This window comes from Ceratotherium simum, chromosome 16, assembly GCF_057802395.1.
Source record: "Ceratotherium simum simum isolate JZ-2026a chromosome 16, ASM5780239v1, whole genome shotgun sequence".
NCBI classification, from domain to species: Eukaryota; Metazoa; Chordata; class Mammalia; order Perissodactyla; family Rhinocerotidae; genus Ceratotherium; species Ceratotherium simum.
Genome location: NC_141915.1, coordinates 1,323,048 through 1,340,401, shown reverse-complemented (window position 1 = coordinate 1,340,401; position 17,354 = coordinate 1,323,048). Strand labels below are relative to the sequence as shown.

Sequence of the window (17,354 nt, the reverse complement as noted above, 5' to 3'; positions counted from 1 at the left end):
CACCCTCCATTTCCCCCAGGTGAGCCCAGTGTGGGAGCTCTGTGGCAGTCCTGTTCTGGAAGCCTTTACCCGACTCAGGCGTGAGGGCTAGGGGCTTACCCCACCACAGGTGTTTGCCTTTTTGGAGTGGGACAGTCTCCCTGGTAGCATAGGAGGAGAGATGTTGCCAGCAGAGCAACCTCATGAGCAGCTTGGCAACCCTCTCACTCCCAGCCTTGGAACTGCCAGCAACTTTTAGCTTTAGCCTGTGAGTTTTCATATGGTCCCTTGGCTAACGTTTTGGCTGTGTTCCTTTCTGTTTCCTCATGTTAAGTCTCGTTTGTTGAGAAGACAAGAAAGGTACTCCCACTCTACACCATCCCTCAGCCTTTCCCTCGAAATTGTTTTAGGAACAGAAGTGATATCATTCTGGTACAGTAACCACGTCATGATCATGCCTCTCCTGCCTCCCTCCTAGCTCTCTTCACACACCCTCACCCCCCATCCCCTGTGCCTCAGCAGTACAGTCTAAAAATACTCTCTTTCCACTGAAGGTTTTTCTTTCCAGTGAGGAAAGTGAGCTGATTGGGGTGTGGGTGGGGCAGGAGGGGCCAAGGTGTTGTGTTCTTGGAAGGTCTCAGAGACCTGGTGGCTAAGCCTTTGGCCAGATTCTGTGTGGATGGGCAGCTCCTCGGGGACCCTGTCACTGGGAACAGGAAGTCTGGTCCAAGGGGATAAGCAAAACATGACAGAAGCCTCCTTTTGTCCAAAGAACAGAACCTATATTAGCAATCAACAATCTTTTATTGATCTGAAATTTGATGATTTAAAACTTTGTCAAAACTTGAGAGCTACAGAAATGCATAAGATATGGTTCATGTTTGTATAAGGTTTTAGTCTGGGGTTTGGTGTATAATCCAAAGGAATGAAGGAGATAAAAACAAGAATTTTTCTCTCTGTTTTTTTTCTCCTCACTAGACCTTCCTCTGGGTCTTTCAACCCCCTAACTCTATAGGCACAGGCAGGAAAAGGGAGAATTACAGAAAGAGCAGGGAGGTGGCCGCTCAGTCTTAAGCAGCCACCACCTGTGACAGGGACCTCTCAGAGGGGGTCTGCTTTCTGATAGGGCAGCCTGTCAGCACCACCTCTGCAGTTCCCTGGCTTCAGATTGGGAACCCAGAGCAAACCAGACCTTCTGAGGCTTGCCACGTCTCCCCTAGAGTGGATTCTCCATTCTCAGCTGGGTCAGCTGTCTGGAGGGGCTCCTGCTTTATCACTGTCACCTCAGTCTGTTGACAGCCTAAGTGGCCATCTTCCTCTGTTCTCTGAAGTAGGACAATAAGGATGCTTCGTAACCGTGAGCACTGAATTCAATCTAACTTGACAAATGCTGACTGACTGCCTTCTCTTTGTAAGGGCAAAACTCAGTGTGTGCCTTCAAAGGTATGACCTCGTGGGGAAGAAGACAGGAGCACAGGTATTTGGGCATTATCCCAGGAGGATGCTAGAGGCACACAGCATCTCTGGATTTCTCTCACTTCTGCATTTCCACGTATGACTATTCCTTTAAACGTGCCTCTCTCCCGGTCTCCCTGTTGGCATCAGAATCTTGTTCGTTAGAGAGTGCTGCCATGAATATATGCTTTGTTAGGAGCCACCTCACCTAAACTGCACAGGGATCCCATACAGAGGCTGAAATAGCGGCAGATGGGAGGGGTGTGGATTAGCTAAGACTGCTTGGTTGCAAATAACAGATGCCAACTCCGGCTTGCCTAGGCAAAGAGGAGAGTTTGTCATGACAAGGCAGGGCTCCCCAGAACCCTGGGGTGTGGCTGGGTCTGGGGAAGGGACAAAAGGGATCAGGAAAGCCCTCCAAATCCTCTCCTGTATGTCTGCACCTCTCAGCACACCAGCTGCACCTTTCCAAGGGCATAGGCTATGTCTGCTCTCTGGTCCTAGGCTGGCACATGGTTGCCTCCCAGGGCCCCTATCTATAGAGGACAGTTTCGCCTCCCCAAAGACAGCAGCACAGCCCTCCCCGGGCCCAGGGCCACGCTTCTGGGAGGAGGAGAATCTGATTGGGCCAACTTGGGATGCGTGTTTCGCCCTCCCTTCTCGGTGCTGTAGAAGGGGGCCCTGTTGACTCACTGTTTGGGCAGATGCCCCAAGGAGTATCCACTGACTGGAGAGAAGAGTGATGGTTCTTTAATCTTCGTTCTTCTTATCTCAAATTTGGCTGGGATGGAGAGCAAGGTAAATTACAAAGGGTCCCCTGGAGCTTTGTCCTCCCATAGAAATAGAGGCCTGAAGCGGCACCAGGAGGAGCTGTCTTGCTTTTTTCTCCCCAGCTTCCCACAACAGGCTGTGAAACTGGTCTCAGACTCTAAAGTTTAGACCCCAAACTAAAATGATTACACATTTTGAAGCTAGAGTCACAGGAGTCAGCTTGTGACTGGCGTTTGAATCTGGAAGCGGCAGCCGAAGCAGCCGGTGGAGGAGGGGCTCTGGGGCACTCCCCAGGGGCCAGGCCTCTGGTGGTTCTGCTCTCCAACTGGCGTTCCATACAGGCCTTCAGTCCTGAAGGCAGGCGCCTTCAGTCCTACTCAGAATCCAGAAGGAAGCGGCGGCCAAGAGGGGCTGTCCTGATGCAGGGCCTTAAATCCCTGAGTATGCAAATTAAATATGTAGATGGAGGAAGCCAGGCTGACAGTGATGTTCGGAGTGAGATGCATCAGTCATAATTAGCAAGGCTTTCTGGAGTGACCTTTTAACTTCAAATGGGTCTGTTGGTTAGAGAGAGAGTTTCTGTGGCTGCCTCAGGATTGGTTGGAACGCGTTGCTGGAGCCAGGGAGGCAATTAAATGCTTGTGGCAACAACAGAATTGGCAACAGAACCGTGGGCGCCAGAGGCTCTGCCTCCTCCTTGGGGTATGCCTATGGTGAGGGAAGGCTCCCGAAGAGCTAGACCCCGTTTTGGGGGAGCCCTTTGGATATGCTTCTTTTTGTAAATATATTCTTCCAAAGAACAGAATTTTTTAATTTTTAAAAGTTTCATTAATCAATGATAAGTGGCAACCTATTCAATTATTTGTTCTTTCTCTCTATGTTGTTTTCATTTAAGGGAACCTAGTGGTCGTGCTCTCCACTGGATTTTTCATGTGGGCATGTATAGGTTGACATTGTGAGTGGCACGGGGCTCTCTCTCGCCCCTGAGCCTTAGTCATCTCGCCTATCATCTCGACGAAGGGCTGGGCTAGGCAGTCTCAGCCTTAGCATTCTCTGATCTACTGAGGAAACCTGGAGTTAGCCTTTATGTCTTGTCACACATCAATTTCTCCTTTCCTTTCTGCTCAGTTTGCCTATGGTGCCTGCCTCCACTGATGAGAGCTCTGCAGAGCAGAGTGCGGGGATGAACACGTGCGCCGACCGCAGTGCTCCTGTCCCGATGGCATCCTGCAGGCACCTCAACGAGGCAGCCTCTTCATGCCCTTCAGCTAAACATCACCAGGAATTGATTTCCTTGTGATTAGGGAAATATCTGCATTTTAGGATGCGCCACAGTGCTTAGGTGTTATTTCTCTGTCTCTTCTCCAAGGAAATACTACATGCTGAATTAAGTTTTGTGTTTTTGTTCATGCTCAGTAGCACCATTGAGAACCAAGATTGTGCCAGCTGCATCGTGGCAGCGCTGGCAGGAGGAGAGGAACAGAGTAGGTTTGGCTGGTGCGATTTGCATTCACGTGTAGGAGAGCATTGGCCTCTGAGAGAGAACCTGGGCTGCTTTGGATTTTCAGGCTCGGTGACAGCCTTTGGTGAGAAACGTCCCTAACAGACCTGTTATCCTTCTAGGCGTGGGCGGACGCCTTCCGAAGCAGTCCTGACCTCACTGGAGTTGTGCACATATATGAGGAGCTGAAGAGGAAGGGGGTCGAGTTTCCCATGGCAGACTTGGACGCTCTGTCTCCCATACACACACCACAGCGGGTAAGCTTCCAGCTGGCATTTTCTAGAAAGACCTATTGCAGAATGGGCAAGCCACTGCCACCACCCTTCTGCTGCTCCATTTGAATTATTCAGCTTGTCATCACGCTTTCTTAAAGCTGGAGGGCATTTCTTTTTAATAACAAGGGGACTGCAGGAGTGAGACAGCTGGTTGACTGGTGATTAAGAGGCAGTAGTGTCTCCCCCCAGTTTTCGTACTGACTGTAGAAGAATATAATAGAGGGATCAGTGCAGACACTTTCATGGAAACGGCTGCTTGGCCCGAGCCATCCTATGAGGGTCATTAGCACCTGCTTTTCAGAGGCCCTAGGAATCTGGTATGGGGATGCCAGCATCTCCCTTTGACAGCACCAGAGCACCTCAGTGTTGGCAATGCCAAGGGGCTGACAACATCACTGATCGTGGGACAAAGAGCAGCTTTCAGTTTTTTCAACTGTACAAGTCAAATGGATCTAAAATTTATTTTGAGCTATGAGCGTTCCGCATCAATCCAGATACCCTCGAATTCCATCAGCCTTGAGATTCAAAGCCCAGGGAAGGCCCATCTAGGGGCCTCCCGCTGAAGCTCTTACAATGTGGGGCAGCTCTGTGCTTCAGAATTAAAAGCATGCAGGCGATGCCATTCATCCTCTCGCAGGGAAGCTAGTGCCTCTACTGGCTGGGTGTCAGCCCCTGGCCTAGGGGAGAGCCAGGAAGCTCCAGGTTCTGGGAGAGGCACCTCATCCCAGCACACTGCGCTTTGCTGGCTTCCATCTGCCCATCTCTGAAATGGGTGGGAAGTCCAGCCTGGCTGTACAGGTCTCCTGCGTGAATGATGCAGTTAACGTTTAAGAGGTTATCTGAGATGCCCAAAGAGAAAGCACAAGGAATTGTTCTTTCCAAAGCATTATTCTCGTTATGATCTCTCCAAACCTCTTACTATGCTTTGTGGAGTAAACAAAACCTGTTTTATTCTTCTAATAATGACACAGAACAGTGTTGTTGTTCCTGTAATTTCAAAGAACATTCAATAAATTACATAATTATTATTTATATTAGTCTACTTTTAATAGGCCGAAATGTAATCTTCTGCTACCAAATAAGGATTCATGATTGGCAAAACTTAATAGCAGGCCCCCTCCACTCGGATCCAATCCCAAAGTGGTCCTACTAGTGGGAACCATGACCAGAGCTCTCACAGAGCACTCTTGGTGCTGCCTTTCTGAACTGCTTTGGTTGTCTGTGAGGTAAGTGGAAGGAGGAGCCGCTGGTAGCCCCGTGCGAGGGAGAGACTGGGTACAGAGCGGGTAGAGGAGTTCTGCGAGCTTCACAGATCAGCAGTAGAGCCGGGCCCCCTCTCTACAGGCAGCTGTGGTGGGAAGTACCGTCCTGGGGGGGGTAGGTGCCAGGCCCAGCCACACAGGCAGCCCAGTCAACACAGGACTTTGTTGTTGCCATGCCAGAGCGTCCCTGAAGTGGATCCAGCCGTGACCATGCCCAGGTCCCAGTCGCAGCAGAGGACAAGTGCCGGTTCCTATTCCTCGCCTCCTCCTGCTCCGTACTCTGCCCTGCAGGCCCCGGCTCTGAGTGTGACTGGGCCCATCACGGCCAATTCAGAACAGGTACTTGCATACTTCTGGGCCATAGGCAAGCCAGCCGACCGTCCGCATTCACGCTTCCGGGAGACACATACACAGGCCTTCCCAGACCAGGTGCTGTGCGAGGCATCAGCAGCACACAGATGGAAGGGCCCAGCCCCTCTCCTGAGGACTCAAGGTCGAGTGGGGGAGACAGGTGCAAAGACAGTCACAGTGTGGTCATGCTGTAATAGGAGCAGGCCCTACGTGCTCTGTGAGCCCAGCGTTGAGCAGTGCCTGGAAGGCAGCCCGGGGAGTTGACACTGCTGAGGGCCTCAAAGCTGGAGCAGGGCCTTGTCAGGCGAGGCCTGGTTCAGAGGCTCAGAGGAGCATGTCGCTCTAGGGAACAGCAGGTGGACGGTTTGGAGGATAGGTGCAGGTGCAGGGTCCAGGAGGGGAGGAACCTGTGGCAGAAGATGGGCCAAAAGCATAGGAACAGAGTTGAGTTGTGAATGACCTTGTGTGTCGTGCTGAGAGCTTTAGATTTGTCCCGTAAGAAGTGTCAGCCGCTGGAGGCCAGTGACCCGATCCCTAGGACAGGGAGGCCTGCAGGAAGCACTCTTCCTGCCTTTCTCTTTATTTCAAACACTGCCAGCCTTCCCTGGTTATTTCCTGAGGAGTTAATGCTGTTTTAACCCCACACTGGATTTTTTAGATGAGTTGTGGAGACCGGTCTTTAGGTGAATCTATAGAATTTCCATTACTTAAAATTTAAGAATTGGTCAGACTTGAAAAAAAATCTGTCCAATGTTTATATTTTTTAAATCCTTAGTTAATATTTGTGACAGTGTCGTTATTACAGACCCTCATTTAAACAGAGGGGTCAGGTGATTATGTGTGGTTAACAGAAGTGTTGTGATGGCCATGCGCATTTCAGCTCTCTGCTGCTCTGAGGAGGGAGCATGGCGTGAGTAGGAGGAGGTGAACTGGAAGTCAGACGGGCCTGGACTTGAGTTCCCGCTCTGCTACTTACTGTGAGGCTCCGGCCAGGTCATTTGACCTCAGTCTTCTGTCGGTAGAATGGAGCAGCCCTCCTTCCCTCTTACCCCGCGGGGCAGTCATTGGCTTGATGGGCAGCTGGAAGAGGGCCTCGTGATAATCGCCCAAGAGCTGTGTGCACTGCTGAGGGGAGCAAGTCAAAACCCACAGCTGAAACGCAGGGTTTACGTTAATTGTGGGCCTCAGGGCACTGAACTCTGCCCTTCCTGTTACCCACAGTGGCCAGGACCTGCCCTCAAAAGGGGAGTCCTGAGGAAGAAGGTCTCTGACTCCAGGTTCTGCTTCCATGGGCAGAACTGTGCTTCCTTCTGCTCAGAGGGAAGGCAGATGTGTTTAAAGTTGGACAGCCACTGAGACCCTCCACTGCCTCACCGTCAGTGTGTGGGAGCTCAGGAGGAGCCCTCCCTGCAGCCAGAACAGTTGAGAGGAGGGTCTGGACTGGATGAGAGGGCACAAATATTGCCCGTTGGGGAAAATGGAAGCAGAGACAGGCAGGAACCCATCCTGGCCTGGGGGACCCCAGGGCTTCAGAGCCCATGTGGTTTTTCTGTGGCATTCCTGGGCCTCTGTGGCCAGAAACTTCTTCTCAGCCAAGACTTGGGAGGAGGCCTTATGGGCCATCCAACAAGCAGAGCTGGAGGAGAAGAGCCTCTCAGGACCTGGCCCATCATCCTGGTTGACCATTCATCCATCTGTCCATCCGGTAAACATTTATTGAGGCCGCCTGTCCCTGTTCCTGTACTGAGAGTACACACCTCAACCCAGCAGAGTTCCTGTCCCCAGGGGCTCGACGCAGGACGGGCCTGTAGGAGGAGGTGGGAGTGCTCAGTTCATCTCAGGGAGATGCAGGTGTAGTGAGAAAAGGCTTCACTGAGGAGAGGAGGTGTCGCTTGAGCTGGTCAAAATGCAATTAGGAATGATAGCAAAATCCAGCTCTCTGGATGTTCTAGCAAGAAAAGGACTTAGTGTTGGGTGTATGTGTGTGCCAGGAGTGTAGGGGCGTTTTCACGTCAGTTATTCACGGCAGTCCTGTGAAGTGTGGGCATTATTGTCACCTTTCCATAGCTGAGGAAACTGAGGCTCAGAGAGGTTACGGTCCATCTCTTATGGTGTCCCTGCTGCAGGAGAGATGGCCCAGGCCTTTGCTTGGGTCCAGGCTTTGGGGAGCTCTGTTGGATGGGTAGATTGATGGCTTTTAGGGGGTCGTGTTATTCCTTGGTGGGAGCTGGGTGGGTAGAGGGTCTCCCCTGTAGTCTTCTCTTGGTCCCTCTCCCTCGCTCTTGCCACATCAGAAGAGTGCAGTTAACGATGGCCAGCCTCTCAGAGGACCACAGTATTTAGATTATAAACTCCTAGGGGCCAGAGTCTATAACTGTTAGGTTCTTCAACGAGGATCCCAGTCCTGAAGGGACCTTGGCGATCACGCACGCCACCGCTTGCACTTGAAAGAGCAGAAAGGAGGCCTGAGAGATTAATTCCCTACTCAAGGTCCTGTGAAGGGAGAGCCGACTGCACACCAGCTCAGTCCCCTGTGGACCCAGCGCTCCTTCCCGGCACAGCACTGCCTCAGTGTCAGGGGCAGGGTCTCCGATGACAAACTTGGTAACCAGGGCCTTCTGGGGTGGCCTCAATCCCCCATTCAGTTCTCTCAGAGCTGCCATCACCTTCACACACAGACTGGAGTGAGACGAGAGGCTGCTTCTGCTGTACTCATTCAGAAATGTGACCTAGGTATACAGTGAATGGGACTGTCACCAGCCATGTACAAGTTGACTGACCTCTCCTTCCTGCTTTCCTTCCTCCCGCCTGAACAGATTGCCAGGCTGCGGAGTGAACTAGACGTCGTTCGAGGAAACACGAAAGTCATGTCCGAGATGTTAACAGAAATGGTCCCTGGGCAGGAGGACTCATCAGATCTGGAGTTGCTGCAGGTGAGGGGACCTCATCTTAGGGAAGCTCTGGGCCTGGGGATGCAGTGAGGGAGGGACTGAGTCCACGTAAGCCCACACTCAGCCTCACGCTTCCCAGGAATGGTCAGAGGCCGACACCAGGCTCTCTCTTTTTTATTTTCCTTAAAAACGTTTTGTTCCTGATTATAAAATGCCAACTGCAGAATACCTGCCCATCAAAAGAAAAATGAAGTACAACAAAGAAAATAATAATTTTCCTTAATCCTAGCATCCACAAATAACCACTGTCAATGTTTTGATGTATTTTCTTTCAGACTTTTTACTATGTTTATTTTTATTTCAAATGTAGTTGAGATGGTATACATATGATTTTGTGTATCACTTTGCTCCCTCAACATCATGTGTTGAACATTTGCGACAGGACCTTCAGCCTTTCCCGCACCTAGGAGCCCTTATAGTCACCCCTCACCCCAGACGTGCTGAGCCTGAGATGCAGCTGAAGCTGCTTTTCTTTTCCCAGACACGGAGGAGTCCCAGGCTGAGGCTGGCTCACATTATAGTTCCTAACGGTCTGTTGCTACCTGGCCTCTCTGCCTCTGGACACCCTGTAGGTCTGGGAGCACAGCAGAAGAGGGTCTGGGAGCAGGGCTGGCCCACGGGACCTCACTCAGACTGGAGTCAGAGATCCTGCCTCAGGCCTGTTTCACAGGCCGGCCAGGTCCGGAGCTAGTGACCAGATCTCCACCACACCCGACTCTGGGATCTGTAGAAAGTGGCAGTGGCACTGCCCTCAGAAGCAGTGACCTTCTGGAGGGGTGGAGAAAGAATGCTGTAAACTACAAGTGCCAGGTCTTTTCAGCAGGAGGCAAGATTGAGTGAACAGGTCAGGAGCCAGACCGGCTTGGCGAACTGGTTTAAGTGCCTCACGGCGTGCCTGCTGCTGCTGTTCTCGTCTGACACCCAGAGTCGCCAGTCTCGGCCCTCTAAGTGCCATGCCTCCCACCCTGTGGTTGGCACAGACTTGCAGCCTGTGAAGGCTCGGCTCGAATTGCCCTGTCCCTCAGGAGTGTGCACAGCCTGAGGGGCTGCGCGTGGTCCCAGACTGCTGCTTGTTGTGCCCCCTTCATCCTCCGAAGCCATCAGCTCCTGGGGGTGAGGGTGGATGGAGGCACACCCCGGGCCTAACACAGAGCAAAGCCCTAGGGGCACAGAGATGCATGGGCTGTGGTCCCTGCTCTGGAGGAGCTCACAGCCTAGTACAGAAGACAGACAGGAAAACAGCTCATCTCCGTGAAACCATGACATCAGACTGCTCTTGAAGCCGAGATAAGCACCTTCAGCCAGCCCGAGCAAGGAACCCTGAGTGGCCCCTCTCTAGTTCCCAGACCTCACTCCTGACACCTGCAGCAGACCAGGCGTGCCTCAGTTCAGCAGGTCCAGCTGTCCACACGCCACACTCCATGGGACCCAGCGTCCCACTAATGCATCATTGGCCTCCATTCCTAGTCTGAGGGGAAGGAGGGGGATTCTTCAAGGCATTACCCGAGGCACAGAAATCTGAAATCAGTCCAGAAACTGAGAGGGCCTCCTGAGACAGCTTTTTGCTGTGTCAGCATCAGAATTCCTGCTGGCGGGTTTGCAGTGGACAGAGCTGAGCCCCTGGCAGCAGGGGGTAGGCTGAACAAAGCCAGCATGTTTCCAGACAGCCAGAGCAGAGAGAGAGAGAGAGAGAGAGTCTGTGTGTGTGTGTCTGTGTGTGTGTTTTAGAACAAGCCCGTCAGCCAAGACAAACAGAACCTAATCACCTGGAGTCAGCTCAGTTTTCAAAAATAGGTTGCTTCCCATGACGTTCTCCTTCCCTCTGTTGTGCTCCGGCTCCGAGCCTACCAGCTCTCACTGCTGTCCCATAAACCAAACAAAGCAGGAAGGGTTCTGGGTGCCAGTGTGAGGTCGTCCTTTCAGCACGGGAGATTCAGGAGTCGGCAGCTCTGTGTGAACAGACGTGGCTCTCCTGGCTGCTGGCCTTGCTCCTCAGTCACTCCTGATGTCTCTCCTCCGCCTCTTCCCCTGGCGGTCAGAAGCCAGCCAGGCAGGGTCTCCCAGGGTCGGGGCCACACTGAACGGCAAGCCTTCCACGTGGGAAAATGCCACAGTCTGCTTGGAAAGTGAAGGTATCAGAATGTGCCCTGAGGACCCCTCAGTAGAGCTGAAGGGCACCAGATTGCCCAGGGTGGAAGCAGTCCAGCTCACAGTGCTGGCCAGGGCCATGGAAATAAACACACTTGTCGCCAACCCAAATGCTCATGCCAACAGAAGCTGCTCCCCACTTGAGTGTAAATTGCTGGGTGGGAGGTAGAGGAAATGGGAAGAGAGGAAATTGAAGGGGTCAGCCCCGGGATGCACTGGTGTGGCCGACCGTAATCATGGGCAGGTTATGTCCTGACTGCTTCCGGCGCGTCGCAAAGCACCATCAGGTATAGCCGTGCCACAGCCCGGCAGAGCAGCGGGGAAGCTTGGTGGAGAGAGCTGTCTGCCTGAGGACTCGTGGGTGAATGACTTGTGGTTGAGGGAGGCTGAGGCCCCTCCACCATGCTGTGCTGTCAGCTTAGCTGGAGCCCCCGCAGAAAGTGAGGCGGGATGCCCAGAGGAAACACAGCAGCGCCTCTCGGCCACCGTGTGGAACCCTTCGCTCTCTGAGTTAGGAGAGACCTCCAGGCGACTAAGTCCAGCTCCACACCTGCGTTCAGATTCCCTTGACAGCTGCTTTCCTGGTGGTACCTGCCTCATTTTCCTTAACATCCTCAATGACAGGCTGTTCGTGTCAGCCCGTGGAAGCACTTCCATTTCCAAAGACACGTTTTAGTTAGACTTTGAGAAGCAGCGCAGCAGGGCAGGAGCAAGGGCTTAGAAATCACTGGGTTCACGTCCACGTTCAACTGCTGGCTGATGCTAGGCAAGTCACCTACCCGTCGGAGCCTGGAGTGATCCTTGTCGCCTTGGAAGGACAGGAAATCTGTTAAAGTGCTAGCACAGTGCCAGGCACAGGCAAGTTGTCCCCAAGCCGGAGCTTTTGTGATTATTATCAGCACCCCCTTCCACACATCGTGCTCAAGTCTGTCTCCCAAGAACTGCTGCCCTGGTCTGTCTTCTTTAACAGCAGAACAAGACCAATTCCTCTCTCACTTGGTAGGTCCTTAAATATTTGAAGACTGCCATAAGCCCCTCCTGTGGCCTGATCTCTATGTGGTACAGATATGGCTGTTGGCAACCCACCTAGTGGATGACCAAGGCAGTTCTCCACAGAAGGCACACATTCATCAACTAAAAACCCTCCATCTCTTTTTCATGTGGCTGTTAAGCCATATGTTCCCCATCCTGTGTGTGGGCACTTGGGTCCAGGCCTAAAATTTGAGACTCTTATCTGTGTCTGCTAAAGTTCATGCCCTCAGCTGCAGCCTGTGAGTCCAACTTTTTGGATTCTTTAAAGATCCTGATGCTGTCATCTGGTGCCCTCTGTCTCTCCCAAATTAGCCTCTCAAGCTTTGTCTTTAATTAATAATAACTTTTAATTAATCCAACAATGCCAAAAATAGGCATTCCTACATGGCGACCCATCAGATAATAAAAGAAGCCCTCCTCCATGTTGTTTCTTCAAGTAACAGATGGTATATCCCTTCTTGCTTCTTGCATCTTATTTCATAAAAAACAGGATGGCCAGGACCATTTTCTCTAGAGAAATCTAGTTTATTCTACAGGTTTAGCTTCATTATTCCCCCTTTCTCTTCAACAAAGAATTTCTTCTCCCTCCCCTCTCCTTTGCAGCTATAGAAGGCAGATCTTCAGAACTTTATTCCATGCTCCTTAGAACTTGGAGAGGGTTCAGAGGAAACCCATAAAGATGATTAAAAGATTGTTTTGTGAGGTGGGGATGAGAATATCCCTTGAAGAAAAGATAAAGGCATTGGGATTAATTAGACAGAAAAGAGAGGATATTTTAATAGGATGTTCTGATGGATGGAGGGCTTCTGCACAAAGAGCAGTGACCAGCTGTTCTCCCCTCTGTTGAGAAGCAGACAGAGAAGGAGGCCAAACTGAAATCTTCAGCGGTTAGGAAACTCCTGTCCTACTGCTGCACAGTGGGAGGGACGACCTGGGCAAACCGTAGGCTCTCAATGTCTTAGGACCGGAGGAGAATCGCTCTGTCTGGGTGTTTTGGAGGTGGAGGGAGGCTACACCTGCCATGGTCTGGCTGTGGATGCCCGCCGCCCCGGGAGGCCATGTGGATGGCTGGCTGGCATTTGTGGTGGCAGAAACCTTAATGTTCTGGTCCTCCTCTCCGCTTCAATCTCTTTGCCTTTTTTTTTTTCCTGTTTAATTTTTTTTTAAGACAGTAGCTTAAAAGGTTGAGCAAGGAAATGGTAAAACTTGCTCTCTGTAGAGACCCCTGGAGATCCCTGATTCAGAAGCCCCAGGCCAGGCTAGGTGGGCCTATGTTTAGGAGAAGCTCTTTGGAAGGCCCCTGCGTGCTTCTCTGGGATCAGAGCATGCGAGGCTCTGCCTGTGGGGTTGGGGGCTGTCTCGCCTACCACCCCAGCTGAAGGCAGTGGGGAGCGAGGCAGCGAATGCTAGGCCAAAGCAGATGTTTCTGGGCTTACAGTCCATGAGACTACTGCATTCTGTGCCCTTGGGTCTCGTTCTTCCTCCAAGCCGAGGTCATAAGATCAGAGCTAGCAGAGGTCTCAGAAATCGTCTAGCACTTTCCAAACATTTCTGTAAAGTAATAAAACCCTTTTCTCCACAAGTAGAATTCTACAGAGAATCGCAATGTTTAAAGTAGGTACAAGCAGAGCAGCCCTGAGTGCCGTAGGGTGGGGAGCCCCGAACTCCATGCAGTGGAGGTGCCCCAGTGGCCCTCTCCAGAGCTTCATCACTTCTCCAACCCCTTTGTTTTACCCAGGGAGAAACAGGCCCAGGAGTGCTGGAGGCCTGGAGAGCTGATCCAGGCATGGCTCCTTGCTGCCTGCCATTTGGTCCCCAGCATCCAGGAGGGACTGGGCTCTGTGGGGGAGACTGAATCCAGCCCTGCCCTCTTCCATTTGGTGGTTCTGGTGCTTTGGGTGTTTGGAGTCATGTTTCTGAGATGTTCCCTGCAGTCTTCTGAGGGATCTGGTTTGGTTCTCGTTTGTCTTTGGTGGACCATCCTTGTGGCCTGCTCTTTGTCCCTGGGCTTCTGCTGTTTAGGGTGGAGGTAGGGGCTGATCTTCGCTTGCTGGAGGTAAGTACAAGCCAGAGGCTCTGCTGGAGAAGCTCTGCTGACATGGGGCGGCAGCGCTGAGTAGAGGTGTGTCCAGAGTGCTGTGGGAGTCTTGAGGAGGGATGGGTGGGGAGGTCCTCAGAAAACATTCTGGGTGGTTAGGAAGATGGGTAACTGGGTAGACGTGTGGTAATACTGGCACCGTAAAATGTTAATGGTGGAATCTAGGCGTTGGGTATATGGTGTCCACTATAAAATTCTTTCAGCTTTGCTCTGCATTTGAAAATTTTTGTGATTAAGTGTTGGAGTGGGGGAATTTCCTGGGGACTTGAAGGATGAGTAGGAATTTGATGAATAAGGAGGAGAGGAACATTGCAGGCAGAGGGCCGACTCCTCAGGGGCCTCGAGCAGTGCGGGCTAGTGCCTGAGGCCTTCTGCAATTCTAAGAAGTCTGAAGTGTGTTTGGAGAAGGCCTGTGGGCTCTAGAACGTGATGCCACAAGCTTCTGCAGGGCTGGGTGGCCTTGGACTTGTTTCCCATGACGTGCTGCTACAGACCCCTGGCTTGTGGGGCCTGCGTCTTGGAATTGGCCTGCAGTGTGGATGGAAAGTGACTGACCTCTTCCCTTTTCCCTCCCCAACGTAGGGCTCCAGGCTTTGCATTGCTTATCAGAGATTTTTTGCAGACACCTCTAGTGCTGGTCTCATCTGCACCGGGCATGTGCGCACCCAGGGAGGGGAGGGACACGCATGGTGGCCCAGGAAAGGTTCGTGGCAGACAGCTGACAGGCGGGCACTGGTCCTCTTTCCTCTGTCGCCTGGCCCCAGCTTTCCTGCTCTTCCGTCCCCAGCTCTCTGGCCGGGTCTCCAGCATTTCCTCCAAAGTGCTGGGCAAGACTTGCCCAAGTATTGGCCACATGTCTTTTCTGTTGTTAGCAGGGGGCTAGTCTTTTAAAGTTAACCGGAATCGATGCTCTCTTGTGAGCCCTAAGTAGATGCTCCCTGCAGTCTAACGATATTATAGATTCTGTGATTATTTACATTGTTCACTTCAGTCCTAGCTGTCAGGATGCTTCACACGGTCTAATGTGATTGCTTCTTTCATAAGTTCAGGCATTTATTTATTTATTTATGTATAATGTTGAGAGCCTGGCTTCATTTTAGCGTCACTCATGAGCGTACTTTATTTCTGTAATTAGGGTTTCCGCTGTGCTGTTGGCTTTCCTGTGTCTGTAATCGTCCTTGGGTGACTGGATTTGACCTGTGAGTGTCTTTTGGCACCCACGGCAGTTATCATGTGCCAATCCATCACAAATGGAGACCCTGACAGGCCCCGAGGCCCAGGCTGGCTCTCGAGTGCTGCTCTCCTGGCTGGCCTGGGGACATGAACCATTCATAATGGTAGACAGTGGGTGTTTTGTGGTGTTTCACTCTTCTCTGGACATTAGTGTCCTCTGCAATTAATTTTTGGTAGTCATCTCTTGTTATTAATTTTAACACTTGTCTCTATGGTTATAAATGCTTACTGCTGGGTCATTGGGGCTGGGATGAGTCCTAGAGAGGGAAAATTAGATTCCAGATGAACAGGAATTCCCCCTTCTCTGAGTGGAGAGTGCTGGGAAGAAGGCTAAGCTGATGTGGATCACTGAGCCAGGGCAGTGATGGGGAGCTTGTGGTTTGGGTGGACCAAGGGTTCAGAGCACTTTAGAGTCAAGATCCCCATGCTTCCCCTCCAGCCCCAGCCTGGCTCTGAGCTCCCCCTGCCCTGCGTCTCTGCTGCTGACGGGAGTGTTACCACCTGCCTAGGCTGATCTGGCCTGGGTGCAGCTGGCACTTGCAGCACCAGGTCAGGGGGAGGGAGAGAGGGATTGTGAGTATCCGGTGACTTGCTAGAAGCACCGTATTTCCAGGGATAATCCTGCCTTCTCCAAACCTAAAATGTGAGTCTTAGGAAAAACAAGAGTGCGGATCTGTTCATAACAAAACTAGAAGGTCCAGACACTGGGCTTACTGTCCCCGTTGACCAAGAGACACTGACAGCACCATTCTGGCTGTGCAGAGGGCTAGCAACAGGGTAGAACCAAAACAAAGGGCAATGTTTCCATAGCCAGATAGACAGCCCAGCAAGCCAGAGAATCTCCAAATGAAGCTTTTTTTCTTAAGGTGAACACCGGACTATTCTCTACCCAGCTGCCTAAATCTAGGTACCTTCTGTCTTGAAAAATACACCTGTACTGTGGTGATTCTAGGCTGACCCACATGGACCAGGCTTCTTTCCTCAGCTGCCCTCACTCTTGGGGAAGGAGCCCCCACAGGCAGAACCAGGAGGGACAACAGAAGCAGTGTCCAGGCCTGGTGTCTGGCTGGCCATGATCTATTCACTCTGTGATGGGCAGGTCTGTCAAAGTGTCCCTACCTTGTTCTGATAAGCCTAGGACACTCATTGCCCTTCAGCAGTGAAAGAGAGGTGTGTATGCGCACGCACGTGTAAGGGAACACTATTGGATACCTTGGACTAAGTGTGGATGGAAGGAATGCAACTTGCCTTCATTAATTAATTCTCTCAAAAGCAATCAAGGAGCGGCTCCCATGTGCCAGTCATGCGTACTCGGGAAATGGGGACAAGAGATGCCATCTCTAACCTCTAGGAGCTTGGTCTAGAGGGGGAGGCGGATAAGGAGGCCAACTCTAATAGTGTGGTGGGCACTGTGGGGCGTGGGGGTTGGGGGGCACTGTCAATTCCCTGCTTTGCGTTTGACCACCTCAGCAACCCGACTCAGCAGATGAGTACTGGGCCTTTGCCCTGTGTGTGGCCAGTGCAGGGCTTGAGGGCCTCCCCAGGGGATGAATAACGGCACCTCTTTCCCGGAGTTTATGATCTGGTAGGAGGAGAAACCTTCTAGCCAAGCTAGCCAGATTATGTTCAGCAGAAATTATGTATGTTCAGCACAGATTATGAACAGAGATCATGTGTGTCTGCGGCCAATAGGGCAGTTACTTCTGCCAGAAACATTTGCAAAAGGTGGTAGTTTTAAGGCTGAGCTGTGAGAAGGAAGGACCTCTGCTTCATCTGTTATTCCCTTCACTCACTGGGTCTTTAGCTGCCTCCAGTGTCCAGGTAGGTAAGACAGCATCTTGCCTCTGCTTCACCCTGGATGGCCCATTGGGACCTGGAGCTTTTTCCATAGGCAGTTCCTGTAGGCAGGGATGCTGTGGGGCCAGCCCAGTGGGGCTGCCAGTTCCCACCTCTGTAGGGTCCTCTTTCTGGCATACAGGATGGCAAGGAGCCCTGGCAGGTGTTTGAGGGGCCTCCACAAGCAAGTTGCAATGAGAACATGAGTCAGGCTGCCGTCCAGAGCAGGGAAGGCCCGAGGAAGCCAGGCCATAAAGTGATAAGGGCCTGTCTTCAGGGAGACGTTGCTTCTAAGGGTAGAGAGGGCTCTGATGGTGACTGGGGATTCATGAGCATCACCTTTGGCCAACTGGGGAGCCATGTGGGAGCTTGCTGAGCCTCTGAGACCTCAGTAAGATGGCAGACATTCCACTGAAATGTGCCTAATGCAGTCATAAAATATACTCATGCTGTTGCTGGGAG

At 51.8% G+C, this 17,354-nt stretch overlaps 1 protein-coding gene across 4 annotated transcripts in view; it reads left to right on the top strand.

The window, feature by feature from the left end:
* The window catches only part of TOM1L2 (target of myb1 like 2 membrane trafficking protein), a 124,140-nt gene that overhangs the window by 87,343 nt on the left and 19,443 nt on the right, over positions 1-17,354 (top strand). For all 4 annotated transcript variants that reach the window (XM_014789453.2, XM_004432989.3, XM_087440293.1 and 1 more), the window contains exons 5-7: positions 3,829-3,963; positions 5,424-5,582; positions 8,411-8,527. In XM_014789453.2, coding sequence (XP_014644939.1) covers positions 3,829-3,963; positions 5,424-5,582; positions 8,411-8,527 — 411 coding nt within the window. The remainder of the gene's footprint in view (positions 1-3,828; positions 3,964-5,423; positions 5,583-8,410; positions 8,528-17,354) is intronic.